The sequence below is a fragment of the Penaeus monodon genome, chromosome 3, assembly GCF_015228065.2.
Source record: "Penaeus monodon isolate SGIC_2016 chromosome 3, NSTDA_Pmon_1, whole genome shotgun sequence".
Lineage (NCBI taxonomy): Eukaryota > Metazoa > Arthropoda > Malacostraca > Decapoda > Penaeidae > Penaeus > Penaeus monodon.
The window spans coordinates 1817143-1835195 of NC_051388.1; the positions used below are offsets into that span (position 1 = coordinate 1817143).

The 18053-nt window shown below is 39.2% G+C and overlaps 1 protein-coding gene across 1 annotated transcript; it reads left to right on the forward strand.

Moving 5' to 3' along the window:
- Positions 1-716: 716 nt before the first annotated feature.
- On the forward strand, positions 717-18053 carry LOC119597927 (casein kinase I-like). Its single transcript, XM_037947597.1, has 11 exons — positions 717-817; positions 2176-2277; positions 2757-2814; positions 3013-3234; positions 3610-3724; positions 3903-4193; positions 4373-4521; positions 7302-7391; positions 9665-9766; positions 12819-12925; positions 13133-18053. The coding sequence occupies exons 1-11, from the start codon at positions 717-719 to the stop codon at positions 13182-13184; spliced, it is 1389 nt and encodes a 462-aa protein (XP_037803525.1). The 3' UTR covers positions 13185-18053.

Sequence of the window (18053 nt, forward strand, 5' to 3'; positions counted from 1 at the left end):
TCTCTCCCTCCCCCTCTCCTCCTCCTCTCTCTCCTCTCTCTCTCTCCTCTTTTCTCTCTTCTCTCTCTCTCTCTCTCTCTCTTCCCCATACTCCCTCCCTTCCCCTCTCCCTCCTTTCTCCTCTTTCCTCTCCTCTCCTCTTCCCTCCTCCCTTCTCCTCTCTCTCCTACTCCCCCCCCCCCCTCCTCCCTCCCTCACCACCCTCCCCCTTTCTTCCTTTCTTCCTTTCATTTCCTTGCCCCTTCCCCTTCCCCTTCTTTCTCTCTTCCATATACCTCTGTGGGGGCAATGAGCACGGCAGGTCTGTGCTTGCAGTCACGTTTCTTAGTCTCTCGCGCATTCACCTAACAGGCGATTTTAATATGGTCAGCGGACACACACACACACACACACACACACACACACACACACACAACACAACACCACACCACCATACACACACACACCACAACACACACACACCACCACACCACTCATTGACTCGCTCCCGGGAGTAGAGTGCGGCGAGGTCGTGGCTGCACTATTGGGAACAATATGGAGTCGTGGAGGAGGTCGTTTGTTGGTCCTGCTGTATTGGAGCCGGTGGTCGTAGCGGGCACGGAGGGGAAAAGAGGAGCACATAAGAGAGCGCAGCGTGCTGGAAGCCGGTTTTATTGGCTGGTTGGTTAGGACTGATAGTAGTTTATGGGCACAGAAAGAGCCACAATGCAAGAGCCATGAGGGCTGGCGCGGAGTCCGAGGCGAGGGCAGACGGAGCCAGGGGCGTCCGCAGTAGCAAGGACAATAGGAGGGGGACGGGACGGGGCGAGCGTGCGGCGTGAGTGTGTGAGTGGCGTCCGCTCCGCACTGGCCGCACTCCGGAGCCGGGTGCCTGGGCGGGCGGGGTTCGCAGTTGCCACCATCCGCAGGTTCGGAATGCGAGCCTTTTTTTTTTCTTTTCTTTTCTTTTTTCTTGAAGGAACTGGCGGGGTCCCTCGTAAATCCGTGGATGCGAACTGGCTTCCCGGGCCCATGTGTGAAACGGAGGGAGGCGTTCCTACTATGCGCTTGGCGATTTTTTTTTTTATTATTATTATTACTGTTGTTTTTATAAATGTCTTGTGCTTGTCTGTCTGGCGTCCGGTGTTGAGAGGAATGGCGGCTGTGTGCATGTAGCTTTTTTTTCTTGTTTTGTAATGGTAAACCCTTTTAACCTTTTTAAAAGTATTGGTTGCCATAAAAGAATTCAAGAATGTAACTGACGAAAAGACATTGATAATATTCATTAGAGGAAAAGGCGGCTGCAATGCTTTCCCAGCAACGGGAATCGCGCCATCGCGTGACGTCACCTCAGCTGGAACAGTGACGTCATCCGTTGTCATGGTTACTGTGCCTTCTCACGGATTTTGATCGCGATGAGCCGAGGTTCGGAGGGCGGGGGCGGGAGCAACTCGACTTGAGTTATCAAATAAGCTCATGACACTCTCCTTTTGCCACGAATTGAGGGTATTTCTATCGCCGGTTCTATCTGGCGCCAGAGGAGGGGGCGCGAGGGCGGCGAACGCGACGGGCTTTTGTTGGGTGGAGGAGGTGGTGGGGAGGGCAAGGGGGAGAGGAGGATCGTTTCTTCATCAAGTTTTCGGCCGCACTTGAAGTCGCTACTTCACTTGGGGATTCAGGTCACTGTTTTTGACCTCCTTCCTTTGCCGCAACTGGCATTAATATGAAGTATTCAACTTTTACGATAATTGCACATGCTCACACCACCAACACTCTTCACTCTCACTAGCTTACACACTCACTCGCCCTCTTCCCTCTCTCTCTCTCTCTCTCTCTCTCTCTCTCTCTCTCTCTCTCTCTCTCTCTCTCTCTCTCACTCACTCACTCACTCACTCACACTCACCACTTACTCTTTCTCTCACACACGCTTATCCTTCCTTGCCTGCTTCCATCCTTGCTTGCTTCCTTCCTTCCTTCCTTCCTTCCTTCCTTCCTTCCTTCCTTCCCACTCCCTGTGCACTTCCTTCCCATTTCTGATAAATGAACACTGACTATTTTGTAGATATTGAATATGTTTACACCATAATCAATAATACTGATGGCTTCTAGCCAGCACAAGTTGTGTGTGAATATTCATAGGGTCATACTTTTGGGGAATGTGACTGTAATTTGTCCTTTAATACTTGTTGGGTTCAGCTCTAATATTACTTTTATTCCTAAAGGAGACCACAATAATGTCACTGCCCAAATTGAACATAAACCTCTGTTTGCCATTTGGCTCTCTGATGGTAACAGGAGGTAAGCCAGAGCCAGATTGGGGGAATGCTTACACACTATCGTGGGCTTATGCAAGGCTGCACTGATGCTACGTAAATTAGCACTATCAGTGTTTCTCTCTCTCTCTCTCTCTCTCTCTCTCTCTCTCTCTCTCTCTCCTCTCTCTCTCTCTCTCTCTCTCTCTCTCTCTCTCTCTCTCTCTCTCTCTCTCTCTCTCTCTCTCTCTCCCCCCCTCCCTCTTTCTCTCCCTCCCTCCCTCCCCTCCCCCCCCTCCCTCCCTCCCTCCCCTCCCCTCCCCCCTCCCTCCCTCCCTCTCTCTCCCTCCTCTCCTCTCTCTCTCTCTCCCTCTCTCTCTCTCTCTCTCTCATCTCTCTCCTCTCCTCCTCTCTCTCTCCCCCTCTCCACCCTCCTCTCTCTCTCTCTCCACCCCATCTCTCTCTCTCCTCTCTCTCCCTCTCACATTCCTTGGTTATTACTTCCATATGAATTTGATGCCACAGATGGTCTGTTGAACTGCTTATTCACTTTGACCAGTTGGTAGATTCACTGTTACACTGTGTAACTATAATTACTATATCTTGTAAGTATATTGCAGTTTTTTTTTATTCAGTCTTGTTATTTCACCATTTATCATGTTCATCCTTCTTTTGAATACCTGCTACCTTTGTCTTTTCTCTTTTTTCCATGTTGAATTGATTTCAGTACCTTGCTCATTCTTTTCAGAATATTTGTTTAATGTTTCCAGGTTTGTAACAGATGTTCAAAAGAAGAGAAAAATGCTTCAAGTTGGTAATGAAACCTAACCAAGCTCTCTCTCTCCTTTCAGTGGAAGGTATCCCCAAGATCTACTACTTTGGTGTGTGTGGGAAGTACAATGCCTTGGTCATGGAGCTCTTGGGCCCCAGCCTGGAAGACCTCTTCGACATGTGTGGCAGACGTTTCACACTCAAGACAGTCTTATTAATAGCCATACAATTAGTAAGTGTCACATGTTTATTTTTGTGCTTGGAGGAGGAGGAGGAGGAGGAATGGTTTCTTGAACTTGCAGTGTAGTCCAGTTTAATGTTAGTGGAACAAACTTGTAGCATTTAATGTTGTTGGTTTGTGTCGCCTAATGCTGGGCTGTGTATTGCTGTATTCTTGGTCTTTCAGGTTTGATGAATCATTTTCAGTGTCTGCTATGATTGTTTGATTGTTTTATAAGGATTGAGAATTAGTGGAGAATTGTTTTAGATTGATATTTGTATTGTATGAAATTTAGGTGGTATTTACCATTTTAACAATGTCAGTGAGATTCAAAAATGATGTAACAGTGAAATATAAGGATTACTAAAATATTATCTTCTTTTTCAGCTCCATAGGATAGAATATGTACATTCTAGAAGATTAATATATCGAGACGTGAAACCTGAAAATTTTCTCATAGGGAGAAGCTCTACTAAAAAAGACAGAATAATACACATAATAGGTAAGTTGGTGATTGCAGACCATCTAGATCATTTTTCCTTGTTGATGTGTTAGGCAGTGTTTAATTATAAGGCAAGCATGGAAAATGCTTGTAGACTGACTTGATAGTGCTGTATTATGTTTAATTTTGGCTTATTGGTTGTTATTGTTGCCTCAGTCAAAAGTTGCTTTTCTTACAGACTTTGGTTTGGCCAAGGAGTACATTGACCCCACAACAAACAAGCACATCCCATACCGAGAGCACAAGTCCCTAACAGGGACTGCCCGGTACATGTCCATCAACACCCACATGGGCAAGGAACAGTCACGCAGAGACGACCTGGAGGCCCTAGGACACATGTTCATGTACTTCTTGCGAGGATCCCTCCCCTGGCAGGGACTCAAGGCCGACACCCTCAAGGAACGTTACCAAAAGATTGGGGACACAAAGAGAGCCACACCCATTGAGGCCCTCTGTGAAAATTACCCTGGTAAGAATTCTGCTGTAGTAGCCTGGGTGGAATAGGGAAACTTGAAATTTTTTGTTTTCTTTTTCTTTTTTATTTTGTAGCATTCATTTTATTGATCTCACTTTGATAATATTATATTAAACTTGCTTCCAAAAATTTAGGATGAACAGTTTGAACGTTATGTTCCATCTTTATTGCAGAAGAAATGGCGACATACCTACGGTATGTACGGAGGCTGGATTTCTTTGAGACCCCAGACTACGACTATCTGCGAAAGCTTTTCCAGGATCTCTTTGAAAGGAAAGGCTTTGTCGAGGATGGTGATTTTGACTGGACAGGAAAAACCATGGTAAGGACATGTGAACTTGTCATGATGCACTTGTTTTATTTAATAATTGACAAGTTCCTCAAAATGTGTTTATACATAATCTAATATAACTTCTAACAATCACGATGCAGCCTGCAGATTATTTAGCCAATATGAGACAACTGAGAATTGCCGCTCCTTCAGATAGAGTTAAGACAAGATCAGATAAGGTCGGTCAATTGTAGAAACAAGCAAGATAATGTTGCTGTTTGATAGGCTTGATTATACATAACTATCCTTTATTACGTTCGATAGCAAATCCCCTTCAATGCATAATCAACCCTCAAATTGTCACTGTCCTTCAGAAACCCAGATGAATTTTTAAATTGTTCTCTTAATCTTCATTTAGTGAAATATGTAAGAAATGTAGCCCAGGTTCCTTATGTGGTCGTGCATACTCCTTAGGAGTATGGACCACCACATAAACAAAATTGTGATAACTAAGAATTTCCAATGCTTTAGTTTGAAAAGGAAAATATAATTTGTCAGTAAACTATAATTTGCTTTGTAAAGTGATGATCTGACGTGTTGGAAACAGCTGATTTGACTTTAGGAAATTTATTCAAACACCTTGTGCTTCTTGATCACACATTCAAATACTACAGTAATATTATAAGAATGAAAAGTAATGTTTTTATATTTGTGTCTCTCCTCATCCATATTTTAAGATTTATGTACTAGAAACAAACCAATGAAATTGAATAGATGAAATAAAATAAACGCATAGTCTTGGGATAAGAATGCACTTACTTCAGTTTGAGGGTTGATATTTACAAATTGTTTGTATGAAAAAATAGAACAAAAGTATATAATAAAGATGAGCTTATTTGATAATTGAAGTACAAGAGTTGCTCTAGTTAGTGCTAAAAAAGATTTTCATGTTGCTCTGCAGTCCTCCTTATTCGTTTAGTTGTTCATTAATATTGGTTATTAGGTACACATTATTTTGGAGTTTAAATATTTACACATAATATCTAATATAATTCCTTATGCAATAGTGTATTGTAGGCTAATACAATCAATATGATAGATTCATCACTTAAGTGTACATGTAAAAGAGATGTTAATTGTGAAAGGAAAGTGCCACAGAAAAGATAATATATATTTCAGATTATATGTAATGCTTAAGAAGTGTGTCATACAACATGTTATAGGTTTATTCTGTTATTCTGTGCAGTCCAAGTTCCTGGAGTTGAGCATGTAATTTTTTGTAAAGATTTTTATAGTAGAAAAATTTTTTTTCTGTTTATTTATTCTTTATCTTCATCTTTCTTCCTTTTTTAATCTTGTCCATCATAGTTATCAGTATCTGAACCATAACAGTCCTTATCATCTTATTTTTTTTCATTTACTGAATGTTTATTACAAGCTCATGAGGCAAGACATTGAAACTTTGAAAGAATGAACAGATCGGCTTATTTTAATGATTAGATGAAGGAATTGGGGATATGGTTTATGCCTCCCTGTTGTTACAAATGTAATACTTGGGTATGTGCTAAAAAGGGACTTAGAAATCTGAGTTCATCATTGACCCTTGAAGGCCACAGTACAACACTTGCCTTGCTCAGTTATATGTGCACACTGGACAAAAGCAAGTCCATATTTTCAATACTATTAGTATGCAAATTAGAAGAATTTAAACTAATTTAATTATATATTGATTGATATCATAAAACGAAAAGGCATTTCCCATCCGTGTGCACATATAACTCTTAATGTTAATGTTACATTGTTATTTATTCTCCTTGTACCCTAAAGCCTAACTTTGAAAACATTTTTTTTTTTTTTTTTGAGAATATATATATATATATTTTTTGTTCTCTCTCCTGTAAACTATTAATGCAAGGTACATGCACTACCCATTGTGGTTTTGTTTTATTTATTATTTATTTATTTATTATTATTATTATTATGCTTTTTTTAAGCATTGATGTTTTCAAAAATGTTTAGTCACTAAGGAGTCTATTGCTAGGCACACATAATTTCACCTGTTTACCCTATTCCTTTTTTTTTCTCTCTCTCTCTATTTTTATTACTATTACCATCATCATTAATATTTTAATTGTTATCATCATCATTATTATAATTAGGTTAGTAGCCATAGTGATGGTAAAATGATTTAAACTTTCTGAAAATTTACCCCATTCAAGGTTGTATATTGGCAAGGTCTGGTATGCCCATTGTAACTGAATCCTCAACAAAGCACCTTTATATGTGTTTAACAAAAATAAAAGAAAAACAAAACCATAGAGGACAGTTCACATATATGTGCACTATATGTATCAAGAGTTAAATTTTTAATCACCTTACCAACTACTATCTGTTTGATGGGAATCAGAGAAAATGAAGAGTAACTATTGAAATATTGATGCTAATGATCTCGCACAAATTTCCTCAGGTATTATAGTGTGTAGGTTTTTGTTTCCCTTCCAGGATTCGTGTTGCAGTAATGTGTTTTAAGGATTGTATGCAACCATTTCAATAGGATTGTAATTATATTAAAACTTAGAGTAAAGATAAAGTATTTTAGGCATTCTGTAGCCATAATCCAATTCTAAATTTATTCTAACCTGTTTCTTATATTGTAAGCCAAGATGAAGGGTGAAGTCATTTGTCATGGACCACTATTCTTTTACTGATGCAGTCATTGAAATAGTGATATATTTTGAAATGCTAAAGTCTTAGATATAAATGTAGATACATTATGTTGGATTTTTTTTTTTTAGCAGAGTGTTTTTAGACTTACTTGAATGTTCTTGCAGTCAACACCTGTTGGTTCGACGCAGACAGGAACGGAAGTGATTGTTTCCCCAAGCAGAGAGAACCGCGAGAGGCACCCAACGGCTATTAAGGTAATCTTGGGCTCTCCCTCTGTCCTCATCTCCACCCTTTTCAGGTCGGTGGAAGACACGATGGCTGACTTGCCAGGCGCAGCAGGTGGTTCTGCAAAAAGTGTCCCCTTCCTCAAGCACCTGAAAGGCCCTCTTCAAAAAAATATTTGTTGTTTTTTAAATAGGGCTTAACATTTTCCCTCCAGTTGACAGGAGTAGTGAAGAATGTGCAGGGGCCTGGTAATGGGCAAGGTGAAGCCAGGGAGGGTGAGGCACCTCCTGTCCCTCCCCAGCAGGTGCTACTGCCTTGGACTCCAACGCAGCTGGCAGATGAAGCCTCCCCACGACCTCCCCTGGTCAGACATCACGTATGTTCCGACACTACCTCCTCACGGTTTGAGCTACAGTGCAACAACCTTGGGCACTTCAGACTTAGAGACAGATTTTTTTGAATCCTAAAAAAGAAAGAAAAAAAAAATATTTTTTTCAGAAATTTTTAAATCTTTGCTTTTTATGAACACATCAACCAGGCCAAGAGTACTAATTGAGAGTCTTGCACTGTGAAAGACTGGGGAGGAGTGTAACAGGCCTGTTTGACCTCGGAATGATGACACGGCACCAGGTGTGGCTTCTCAGCACCCCTACACAGAGACACGAGTGTTAATGTCCATCTCACTCACACCGTTTTAAGTCACTCCTCTAGTCTTCACTGTTTCTTTGATCACAGATTATAAGCATATGATGGTTATTTTTTTTTAATTCACCCAAAATTTTAAAAAGTTTGTTTTCTTGTTTGTTCAGTCAGGACTCTGTGTAGCTGCTGTGCCCTCGGACAAAGTTACAATTCTGTTTGAGGAATTCCTAGTCACTATAAAAGAATAAGATGGTCATTACCATTGCTCAGTCCAGTATGTGAGGTAGTGCCCGAACATGATGTCTGTTTTTCCACCCATATTAAGAATAGTGTTTTTGTTTATAATCAAGTAGATAAATTTATTAAGAAAAGAAAAGAAGTAAGCAAACATGCAGCATTCTTTTTCATGCATCAATAATCACATCCACAATTGCATGCTTTTTTGTGTTTTAAAAACTTTACCATTTGTTTTAGGTTGAGGAAAGTACTGAAGCTACTGGGAGTATGAGTAGCTCATTGTGTGATGGAACACTTCTTTGGACCTTTGTTATTTATCTTCACATTTATTAGTTTATTCATAGCTGTAGTTTATATCCCTTTCATTTTTTTTCTTGTAGGTTATTTTCAGATGTCAGGGATTTGTGAAAATGTCAATAAAACAGTCTTTTAGAAAAGCGTCGCTTATAGATATTAAGTCTCATGTTAGTATTATGGGGGGAAAGTTTTACACAATGACTTGCATTCACTAATCAAAAAGAAGTCTTAGTAACAACTTTTAGGAATTCTGTAGTCGATTAATGGTTTAAAAGCATTCAAAGCAGAATGAAAGCAAAACCCCAGTCAATCTCTTCATATCACCAGGAAAAGTCGGCAGGAGAGGACTTACGGCTAATGCAGGTAACTTGTGCTGCATAAGCGTAAAAGACTAGGGCAGCTTCTTCTGTTAACCTGCTGTTTTGTAAAAATAACATACAGTAGGAGAAATGTACGGCCAGATTCTCGAAGAGTCAATAGTGTTTGATCAGTGTAGTATCCCAGTCATCATTCAGATTGGGTTTTTGGCAAATTAGATCGTTTTTGGGAATCTTGGCCCCGTAGAGTTGCCTATTTAGTACTGATTTCAGAATTTTCCTCTATTCTTGTCATCTTTATTTTTTCTTTTTTGTATACCAGTAGACATAATCTTATGGTATTTCAGCATTTAACAAATTGTATGTTGAGGTACAGAATAGTACTTTTTGGCTTTTTTCACCCCATTAATGTTGTTTTGAAGGCTAGTTTATTAGGGCCAAGTCTATCCAGAAATTCCTGGTAACACTGAAACAGCAGTGGTAATATTATATATCTACTTATGTTCTAATATCATATGGGAATGTTTGAAACAAAGATCGAAATAGAATGTTGCTTAGGACTTTATTTCTTTGTTTATCCAGCTAACTACACAGATGGCGATAGGTTGATGGTCTCGTTTAGTCACAGGATTAGTCAATTAGTTAGGCAGTTAGTTATGTGGGAAGAGAATAGAAAAAAAATATATGCGAGGACCCCTCATATCCCCTTTGACCGTGAGGACATGTGGCGTGTGTGTGATGATGATGTTGCTGGTTGTTGTTGCCGCATGATGAATGCATCTGACGAGGCCACGGGGCCAATGTTACAGGGCGGCACCAAGGGTAATGCAGCCTGGCCCGAAACCCCCAAGCAGGCAAGCAACATGTTAGGCGGCAACCTCACCCCTGCAGACCGCCACGGCTCCGTCCAGGTAATCCCGCTTTTGGCGACGGGCCTGCTGAAATCCCTCCCCCTCTGTCTCTTTGTCTCTGTCTCGATCTCTCTTCCTCTCTCTCTCTCCATACTGCTTCTGGCCACAGGATCAGCTATTGTGAACTTGGCGAAGGAGTTCTAAAGAGGTTGATGTTTTTCCCCCCAGTGACCCCAGTATTCCCGTTTCGTTTGGTTTGGATGATTTTTAATAGTTATCTATTTTATTTATTTTTTCATTTATTTCTATTTATTTATTTATTTATTTGTTTTGTGTGTGTGGGGTGGGGGGGTAAAAGAGAACATTTTACCTTGGTAGCAGTCTAACCAGCCTCAGAATTGCTGATCATGTGGCTCATCTTTTTCCTCCTTTTTTTTATTTGTTTTACCATATTTTATTTTTTCCTTCTTTCCCCACTCTTAGCATCAGGCCTTTATGTAGCCAATAGAGCATGACTAGCAACCCTTGCCTTCCCTTTTATCCCCTTATGTGATTTTGTTACGAATACTAAGTAGCTTTCCCAACTCTGCTTTTTTTCCTCATCCCACTTTTTTTCAATTTATTATTATATATATTTTTTAACTGGGCAGATGAGGAACCTTCCTCCAAGAGTTAGCTTTGTTAATTATTTTGTTTTCAAATGACCCAACCATCCCTCCTCTCTCATCCTCCCCATCACTAGCTAGTAAATGCAACCTTGCTATTGTCTGTCCATAAATAGACATAGTTTGTTCATATAAATTCCCCTGAGATTATGGGTAGTCCCATTTCCCAAACACGATGCTAAGTACCTGCACTTACATTGTTTAGCCTTCTGTTGATCCCGTGCACCCTATTTCAGCGGCAGATATTGTCCAGTTTATCATCCCTCCTGTTTCCCTCACACAGCAGCCAACTCGGCTATCTTGACTGGCAGTGCGAGCTCTGCAATTCTCTCGGTTGTAGGCTCTTTTCACAGCGGATGTAGATCATTGTGGCGGCCAGCTTGCAGTCTTTCACTTCCAGCTACAGAACCTCCCCTGCCCCCTCCCTTTCCCCTCTCTCTATAGCCTCTCTTCAATTGACACAAGCAGAGATTTAGTCTAGTTGTCTCTAGGACATGGGTTGTGGTGTGGTTTTTGTATTTTTTCTTGGTGACCTGTGGTACAAGTCAGGCTGGAAGATTGAACGTCTCCAGTGGTAATGTTTGAGGAATGTTGGAATTGACAGGCTTGCAAAGAGCTATGTGTTTGAGCTATTTGGTCATTTTGTAAGTTATAACTGGCATCATCCATATTTGTTTATTTTTTTCTTTTTCTTTTAATAGCATTAACTGCAATTTTATTTTTTCCTGCATTTTGTTTTGTGACTGATAATATTTACATAGCCTATTTTAGGGAACTTCACTTTTGACTTTCTTACATATTTGTGAAAAGTGTGCTAGTTATTTAAGTGCTTCCCACAACTGAGTAAGGTAACAAAAGAAATACATAATAGATAGATTGCCTGAATGGATTCTGTTATAAAAATAGATAAATGAAGATTAATAAATAGAATAAAAAATGGAGCTACTGCATGAATTAAAGCTTTGTTTGTGTGATATATGTATGAACATGGAATTCACATCACACTCCTAAAATAGTTGTGTGAAGCACAGTGAGTAAGCAGAGGGCTCAGGTGTGATGCATGGGAGAAGGAAGCTGGTCGTACTGAGACAATTCAGCCAGCAGAGTAAATGGCAGATGAATGAGTTTGCAACCTACCTAAAGTGTGTGAGATAGGCAGGGTCAACTGTGCCAACAATGCAGTGCAGGGAGTATGTGGCAAGTTGGATACTTTTTTTTTTTTTAATATACATTCTGGAGACCATTGCCTGCGCCTCCGGGTTTTAGTTCCTGTGGCTTATCTTCTCCCGACAGCTTCTTTTTTCCTTGCACCACAGCCTTGCATGGTTAACAAGAGCCTTGGCAGCACCTAGTTATTAAACAAGAACAAAAAAAAAAAAAAAAAGAAGAAAAAAATCAGTGGATGCTTTGTGTAGACTTGTGCAACAGGTCTTTGATGGTGTTAGTTTGGCTATATATACAACATTAATACTTCCCTTTGTAGAGTGTTCAGTAACTTTAGGAAATATATTAGTGCTCTTCCATTAATGTTCCTTTTTTTTTCAATACTAATGAGGGGTTAAGGATAACTGATAACTTTCATATTATCTATTACTTTGTGATAGATGTATCTTGATTTTAAATATATTTTAAAAATCTTTAGATTTTATTGGGGGATGAATGTATGTGTATGAATTAATGACAATAAATCTTGAATAAAGGAACACAAGGGTGCATTGCCCTCATTTATGTTGCATGGAAATAAAGATAGAATTAAGACTTTAACACAGAAAGATTTGAACATGACCCAAAAAAAAATTTTGAACAGGACTCAAAAATGGTTGGTGAATATTGGAAAACCACAGCAATGCTCAGTGTATACATACTGATACATCATCTTTTAGGAGTTTCAGAATCTTTTTGATTGATTTCATTGATTGATTCATTTACTTTTAGACTTGGTTTTACTTTCTTTAGTAAGTCTTGATGAATATTTTATTTTGTCATTTCTTTTTGTCATGAAAAAACATGCACAATGACATGAATATGTGTATCACCTGATTGTCACTGATTCACCCCCACAGTCAGTGCAGTGCTCAAGGTAGACATGAATGTGAGCTTTTATGTAAGCGAGAATGATTGTTGCGCAAACATTACTAATGGTATATGTTACAGGGCTGTGTAATATACCTGAGAAGTAAATTATGACAGTAGCTTGGAAGAGTTTAATGTTTATATTTGTTTTGCTTTATATATATCTAGTATCACATGAATATATGGGAAAAAAAATAGGATTATAGTAATGCTTTTTCAATCAAGATCTGTATTCATTTCCTGGCTAGGAGAAAGAGGAAATTAGGATTTCTCACTCAGCATAGTTTATGATACAAGTCAGAAGAGTGAATGAGTGTTGGTAGGCTCTCTAAGTGTGATCCATGATTTAAGCAGCTGTTGCATTATTGCCGCAGGTTGTGAGTTCGACTAATGGGGAGCTTGGACCCGATGACCCGTTAGCAGGTCATTCCAACACCCCCATCACCGTACACCAAGAAGGCGATACCTCGGATGAAACAAAGTAAGATTTCAGATTTCTTTTTGCTGAAGGCAACAATGTATATTGTAGCATGTTGCAATGGTGATATTATTTGAAGATTGAATAAAAAATAATTGTGATTCTGTGAATTGCATGAGATTTTATATTAAGCTTAATCATAGTTTTCCACATGTAAAGAGCATTCACTAATCCATACATTTTTCCTTTTTGTATTTGCCCTCCTTTCAGGTGCTGTTGCTTTTTCAAACGAAAGAAGAAGAAGGCAGGACGCGGGAAATGACTGGCAGTGGTGCAGTGCTCACCCGAGAGAGAGGCCATTGCGGTGCTTCTGCCGGCATCTCAGTCGCAGTCCAATGAGAGCATCCTCAATCCTCAGGCACCGCCACCCATAGGGGGGCACCCCACCAACCCCCACAAGCACTAAGCACTCCAGTGTTACCTCATCACCACCGGAAGCACTGCATCTCCCAGCTGTTAGGAAAAAAGAAAAAAAGAAAAAAAAAATCGACTACCCACCTGTATCATTGTGGAAACCAGTCCTCGTGCTTGCGTTATTTGCTGTTACGTGACACTTTGTTGTGACCCCATTAGTTTTTTTTTTTTTCTTTCTTTCTTTCTTTTTCTTTTTTTTTTATGCATTTCATAACGCCTGCACTGAGATGGAGGCTACATGACAATAATGGTGTGGAAATGTTTTTATTTGGAGGTCACTCTATCCAAGTGAAATTATTTTAGTTCCATTGTATTATAATTGATTTTTGAAAACTTCTTAATTGTTACTGTTATTTTTATTACTACTGTTTCCTGCCCCCCTTTTCCCCAGCCAGCTCTGAAACTTGGTTGGAGGATTTGCCTCAACAATTACATGTTGCACACCACCTTGCAGACTGAAGGATAGTCTGCTTGTGTTGGGTCAATTGGGAAAATGTATTAGTTTATATAGAATCTACAAATAAATTGCTTTGAGCACCCTGGACCCATATAGACACTAAACTAAATGTAGAAAGAGATATGTGCAATAAAAAGATATACTCAAATCTGATTTTTCTAAAAATTAGGTCTCTCATTCTGCAAGCAGGAATGGTTTTAAGTATTTGTACTTTATTTATTGTAATCAGTCATTTTGAGGTTGAAAAGGAACAAAATTTTGATGGCTGGATGAAGGCAGAGGTGGTGGTGGTGATGGGACGGGGAACACGGGAATTCTCCCTGTGAGAATCGCTAAGCCTGAGAGGATTGATGGAATCCCCTCCCCCCTTTACTCCCTGGGACCTTTGTAAGGCCTAGACTTACGTGTGATAAGAGCAGTCATTTTTTGCTTTTGTACTCTTTCGTATTGTTTGTTTTTCTTTTTTATCAGGATTTTTTTTTTCTTTTCTCCCTTTATTTATGAACATAAAGTTTCACCTGCAAAATGATAGCAATGGCTAAAGCTCAAAATGACTGACTGAGTCACACTTGTTCTGTGATGATTACTTAACAAGTAAGACGAGTTCAGCTGCTCGTTCACTCCATCTACCAAAAAAAAAAAAAAAAAAAAAACTAGGAAGAAAAAAAAAAAAAAGAAAGTGAATGGACCTTTGTGCTTTGATACGACACTTTATTCGCAAAATGACCAACAGATTTTTTATTATTATTGTTATTATTATTATTATTATTACTTTTATTTTTATTTTATTTATTTATTTTTTTTAATCCTCTGTGTATTTAGTCGCCTTTGGGAGGTACTAATGTATACATACTCTGGGACGACACTAGTTTAGGTGTAGTTTGGTGGAAGCAAGTCGTGACCAGTGCAAAGGGGGCATTATGTCCCTGTGTTGGTACCAAACTGGCATCCAATGACATAGCTATTTAATTTTAATATAATTTTACCTAGGTACCATAATAAAAGTTTTTATTTGCTTAATGCCCAACAAGCAGAGATGATTCTCATGGTGATGGAGGGATGATTAAGAAACAAGATTGAGAGAGAGAGAGAGAGAGAGAGAGAGAGAGAGAGAGAGAGAGAGAGAGAGAGAGAGAGAGAGAGAGAGAGAGAGAGAGAGAGAGAGAGAGAGAGAATATATTAGAGAGAGTGGGAAGAAAATTGAAATGGGGTAGGGGGAATAGACACAATAAGAAAAACAAACAAACATGGAGCTGTGAAGAAACAGAAAATAGTGTATCTATCTGTTGGAAAATGCTCCCCCCCCCAAAAGTGCCAAACAACAGGCAAGAAGACAATAGGTGAAACACAAATGAAACAAGACATTCCTTGTTGGAGGAATCAGTGAACCCAAACTCATGTTTATGAAAAGAGGGATCTTGTTCTCCAAGCGCTGCAGCTCCCTCCCAAACCCCCTCCTTTAACTCTTTGTGAATGCTGTGGAATAAAATTAAATAAATAGACTATGTGTATACGGATATGTTATCGATGTATATAGGGCAAAGACTTTCAGCTCCTACATGTTCAGATTCATGTATGACAAAAGATTAAAAGTGCATCAGTGCTGATGGATCAGAAAAGTGCCGTGGCTTGAAGACATTTTCGAGAGGCAGGAATGGGGAGCCATCTTGGGTACGGAGTACCCACACCACTTTTCCAGTCATGAACATGTGGATCTTTACGAGGCAGTTACAGCTCCATGATGAAAGCATCACCCTCATAACTACAGATTGTTGGAAGATATTGGCAATCCATACTCGTAGAAGGTTGGAAAAGCAGGAACCGTGTTATTAGAGGAAAATGACCTTTGAAAACAGCATGGATTGTTGAGTCTTTCACAGTCCTTACAAACTCTGTGCTACGATCTCGTCCCTCGGGACTTATGCTAGAAGACTCGTTACTGGGAGGTCCTTCAAGCAAAGTCCAAAGTACCTTTCAGAAATATATAAATGTCATGAGGAAGGCTACAACCTTCTTCAAATAATATTTTTTATCATGCCTGTAGCTATTCATCAGAACATGTGATGTAATAAGTGACTATAAGCTTCATATAGTACTTTGAATAATGTTTCTTATAAACATACATCCTTAAAGTGAAAGACCTTGATATGGAAGTATCTTTGCACCTTGTACTCACTGATCCCATCACATTGTCTGCCCTTTTATGACTGATTCTTCTGTTGCTACCTTCTTATCCTCAAAAAAAAGAGAGAGAGAGAGAACTGGAGTACGTTATTTAGTGTTCTATCCATTGATTTTTGGCAGTGTTCTGTAGTCACAATTGATATATTCCCCCTTGAGGCCCTCCTCGTATAAACTTTCTATGTGGTCACTTCAGCTAATTGGACTTGCCTACAGATGGTCATATTCTTGCTCACATTTTATGGTTATACTAAGGAAACAATCTTCTATTTTAAGCTTTATAGAAACCTAGCACCTTGTATGGGAAACAAGCAATCAGGGAGGAATAGTGTATTAACAGGTTGATTATGATTGCAGCCTGTTTCATGCTGAAGCCATTTCTTATTCTGTCCAGTTTTGTAGGTAAACAATGTAAGTGTGGTTAACAAGCTGAAGTAGAGACCTGGACCACAGCTATTTATGTACAAGGCAAACAATAAGAAAAGTGTGTTGCTGCCTTCCTTCACACTGGTGTTGATGCAACGTCCAGCAAACAAGATATTATGTGTAGTAGAGAGCTGTGTAAACGATTAGCTGAATACCTGAAGAGTTATATCTACAGAGTAAAATTACTAAAGGACACAATACCTTTTATAGGAGTAGTGAGCCAAATTAAGAGTTTTAATGATTGAGAAGTGCATTGTATAGTAAAAACGAAATATTCTTTTATTTATTGATATGTTTTGTTGTACAACGCCACTGTCCCCCTTTAGGAAGAATGTTATCAGGACCCCTAAATTTCCTTGGGCCATTGGTGCGAGAACGTTGCACCATTGCAACAGAGGTACAGTAGCAGTGACGCCTTTGCACCGGCAGTAGCACCAGCACCAGTGTTATCATCACCACCATGTGTTGTCATCAGCAGTCATCAACCCAAAGCATGCATGTTAATGATTCCTCGGTTTGATAACAAACAAAAGAGGTCTTATTAAACAAGTTGCTGATGCCATGACAAACCGTTATGTAGGAAGCCAGGCTGATGTGATCATCATCCCTCTACCGTCACCATAGTTCTTGGCCTTCAGTGTAATGCATGAGTGTGAGACGATTTGAGAGTAAGTGTATTGATTCTTGTCAGAAATCGGTAAATATTATTATGAGTGTGAGATAGTGAGAGAAAGAAAAACAGGAGAGCGATACCGAGAGAAATAGTAGGTACGTGTGTGTATGTGCGTGTATGTGGAGACGGTAGTGTCATCTGTGATTTTCTCACTAGGAATTATGTGAATGCTAAATATGAGGTACATAGATATTGAGTATGCCCAGTCACAAGAGTCGCCTGTCACCCGATTTTGGGAAGTCAACATGTAGTGAAGTTTTTGTATAATGTCGGATATGGATGTAACCTAAGATGATCCATTGAAGATAACCATAGTGTATTTCATCTTTCTATGAAGTTGTCCTGTGGTTTGTAAGGGTGAAAGAAATCACTTGTTTGCCTCTATGGAACATACTGCTTCAATGTGCTGTTAATTAATAAAAAAAATCAGCATTTGTATCCGTATAATCCATATAACTGGAAGAATATAATAATACTGTTGTTTTATATTGTGTTATTTCACCTCCCATGAAACGTGAACTGAGAAAGGTCTTATGTATCAAGCTATAATAATCAAAAAGAGAAAAGAAACAGGTGAATTTGTGCCCTGCCTTAGTATGGGAAGTTGGCTAGAAATCACGCATTATATACACGCTGACAAAGTATGATATAGGATTTATAGTGATTACTGTGCTGCCTTAGAAAAGTCATTATGAAAGACCTAGGAGTCTGTAATGTCATCAAGTGAAGTCATGCAGGTGTATTAAAAGTGTTGGAGCTGTAGCTTCTCTTTCAACATTTCTTCTGTAATTTTAAAGATTTCTTTCTTTTCTGATTTACTTTTACTTATCTGTTGTACATAGCCACTGATGTCTAAATTCGTATTTGTTAAACTTCAATTGAGTTTTAGAAATTGATGGAATGATGGATTCATAACGAGGGTCCAGTATTGGATGCCCATATTTATAATAGTAATAATAAGAATAAAAACATGAAGAATA

Coding starts and splice junctions, on each gene's coding strand:
- LOC119597927 (XM_037947597.1), top strand. CDS start 717: ATGAGGGCTGGCGCGGAGTCCGAGGCGAGGGCAGACGGAGCCAGGGGC. Junction 818..2,175: donor GGACGGGGCGAGCGTGCGGC/GTGAGTGTGTGA, acceptor TGTTGGGTTCAG/CTCTAATATTACTTTTATTC. Junction 4,522..7,301: donor ACTGGACAGGAAAAACCATG/GTAAGGACATGT, acceptor ATGTTCTTGCAG/TCAACACCTGTTGGTTCGAC.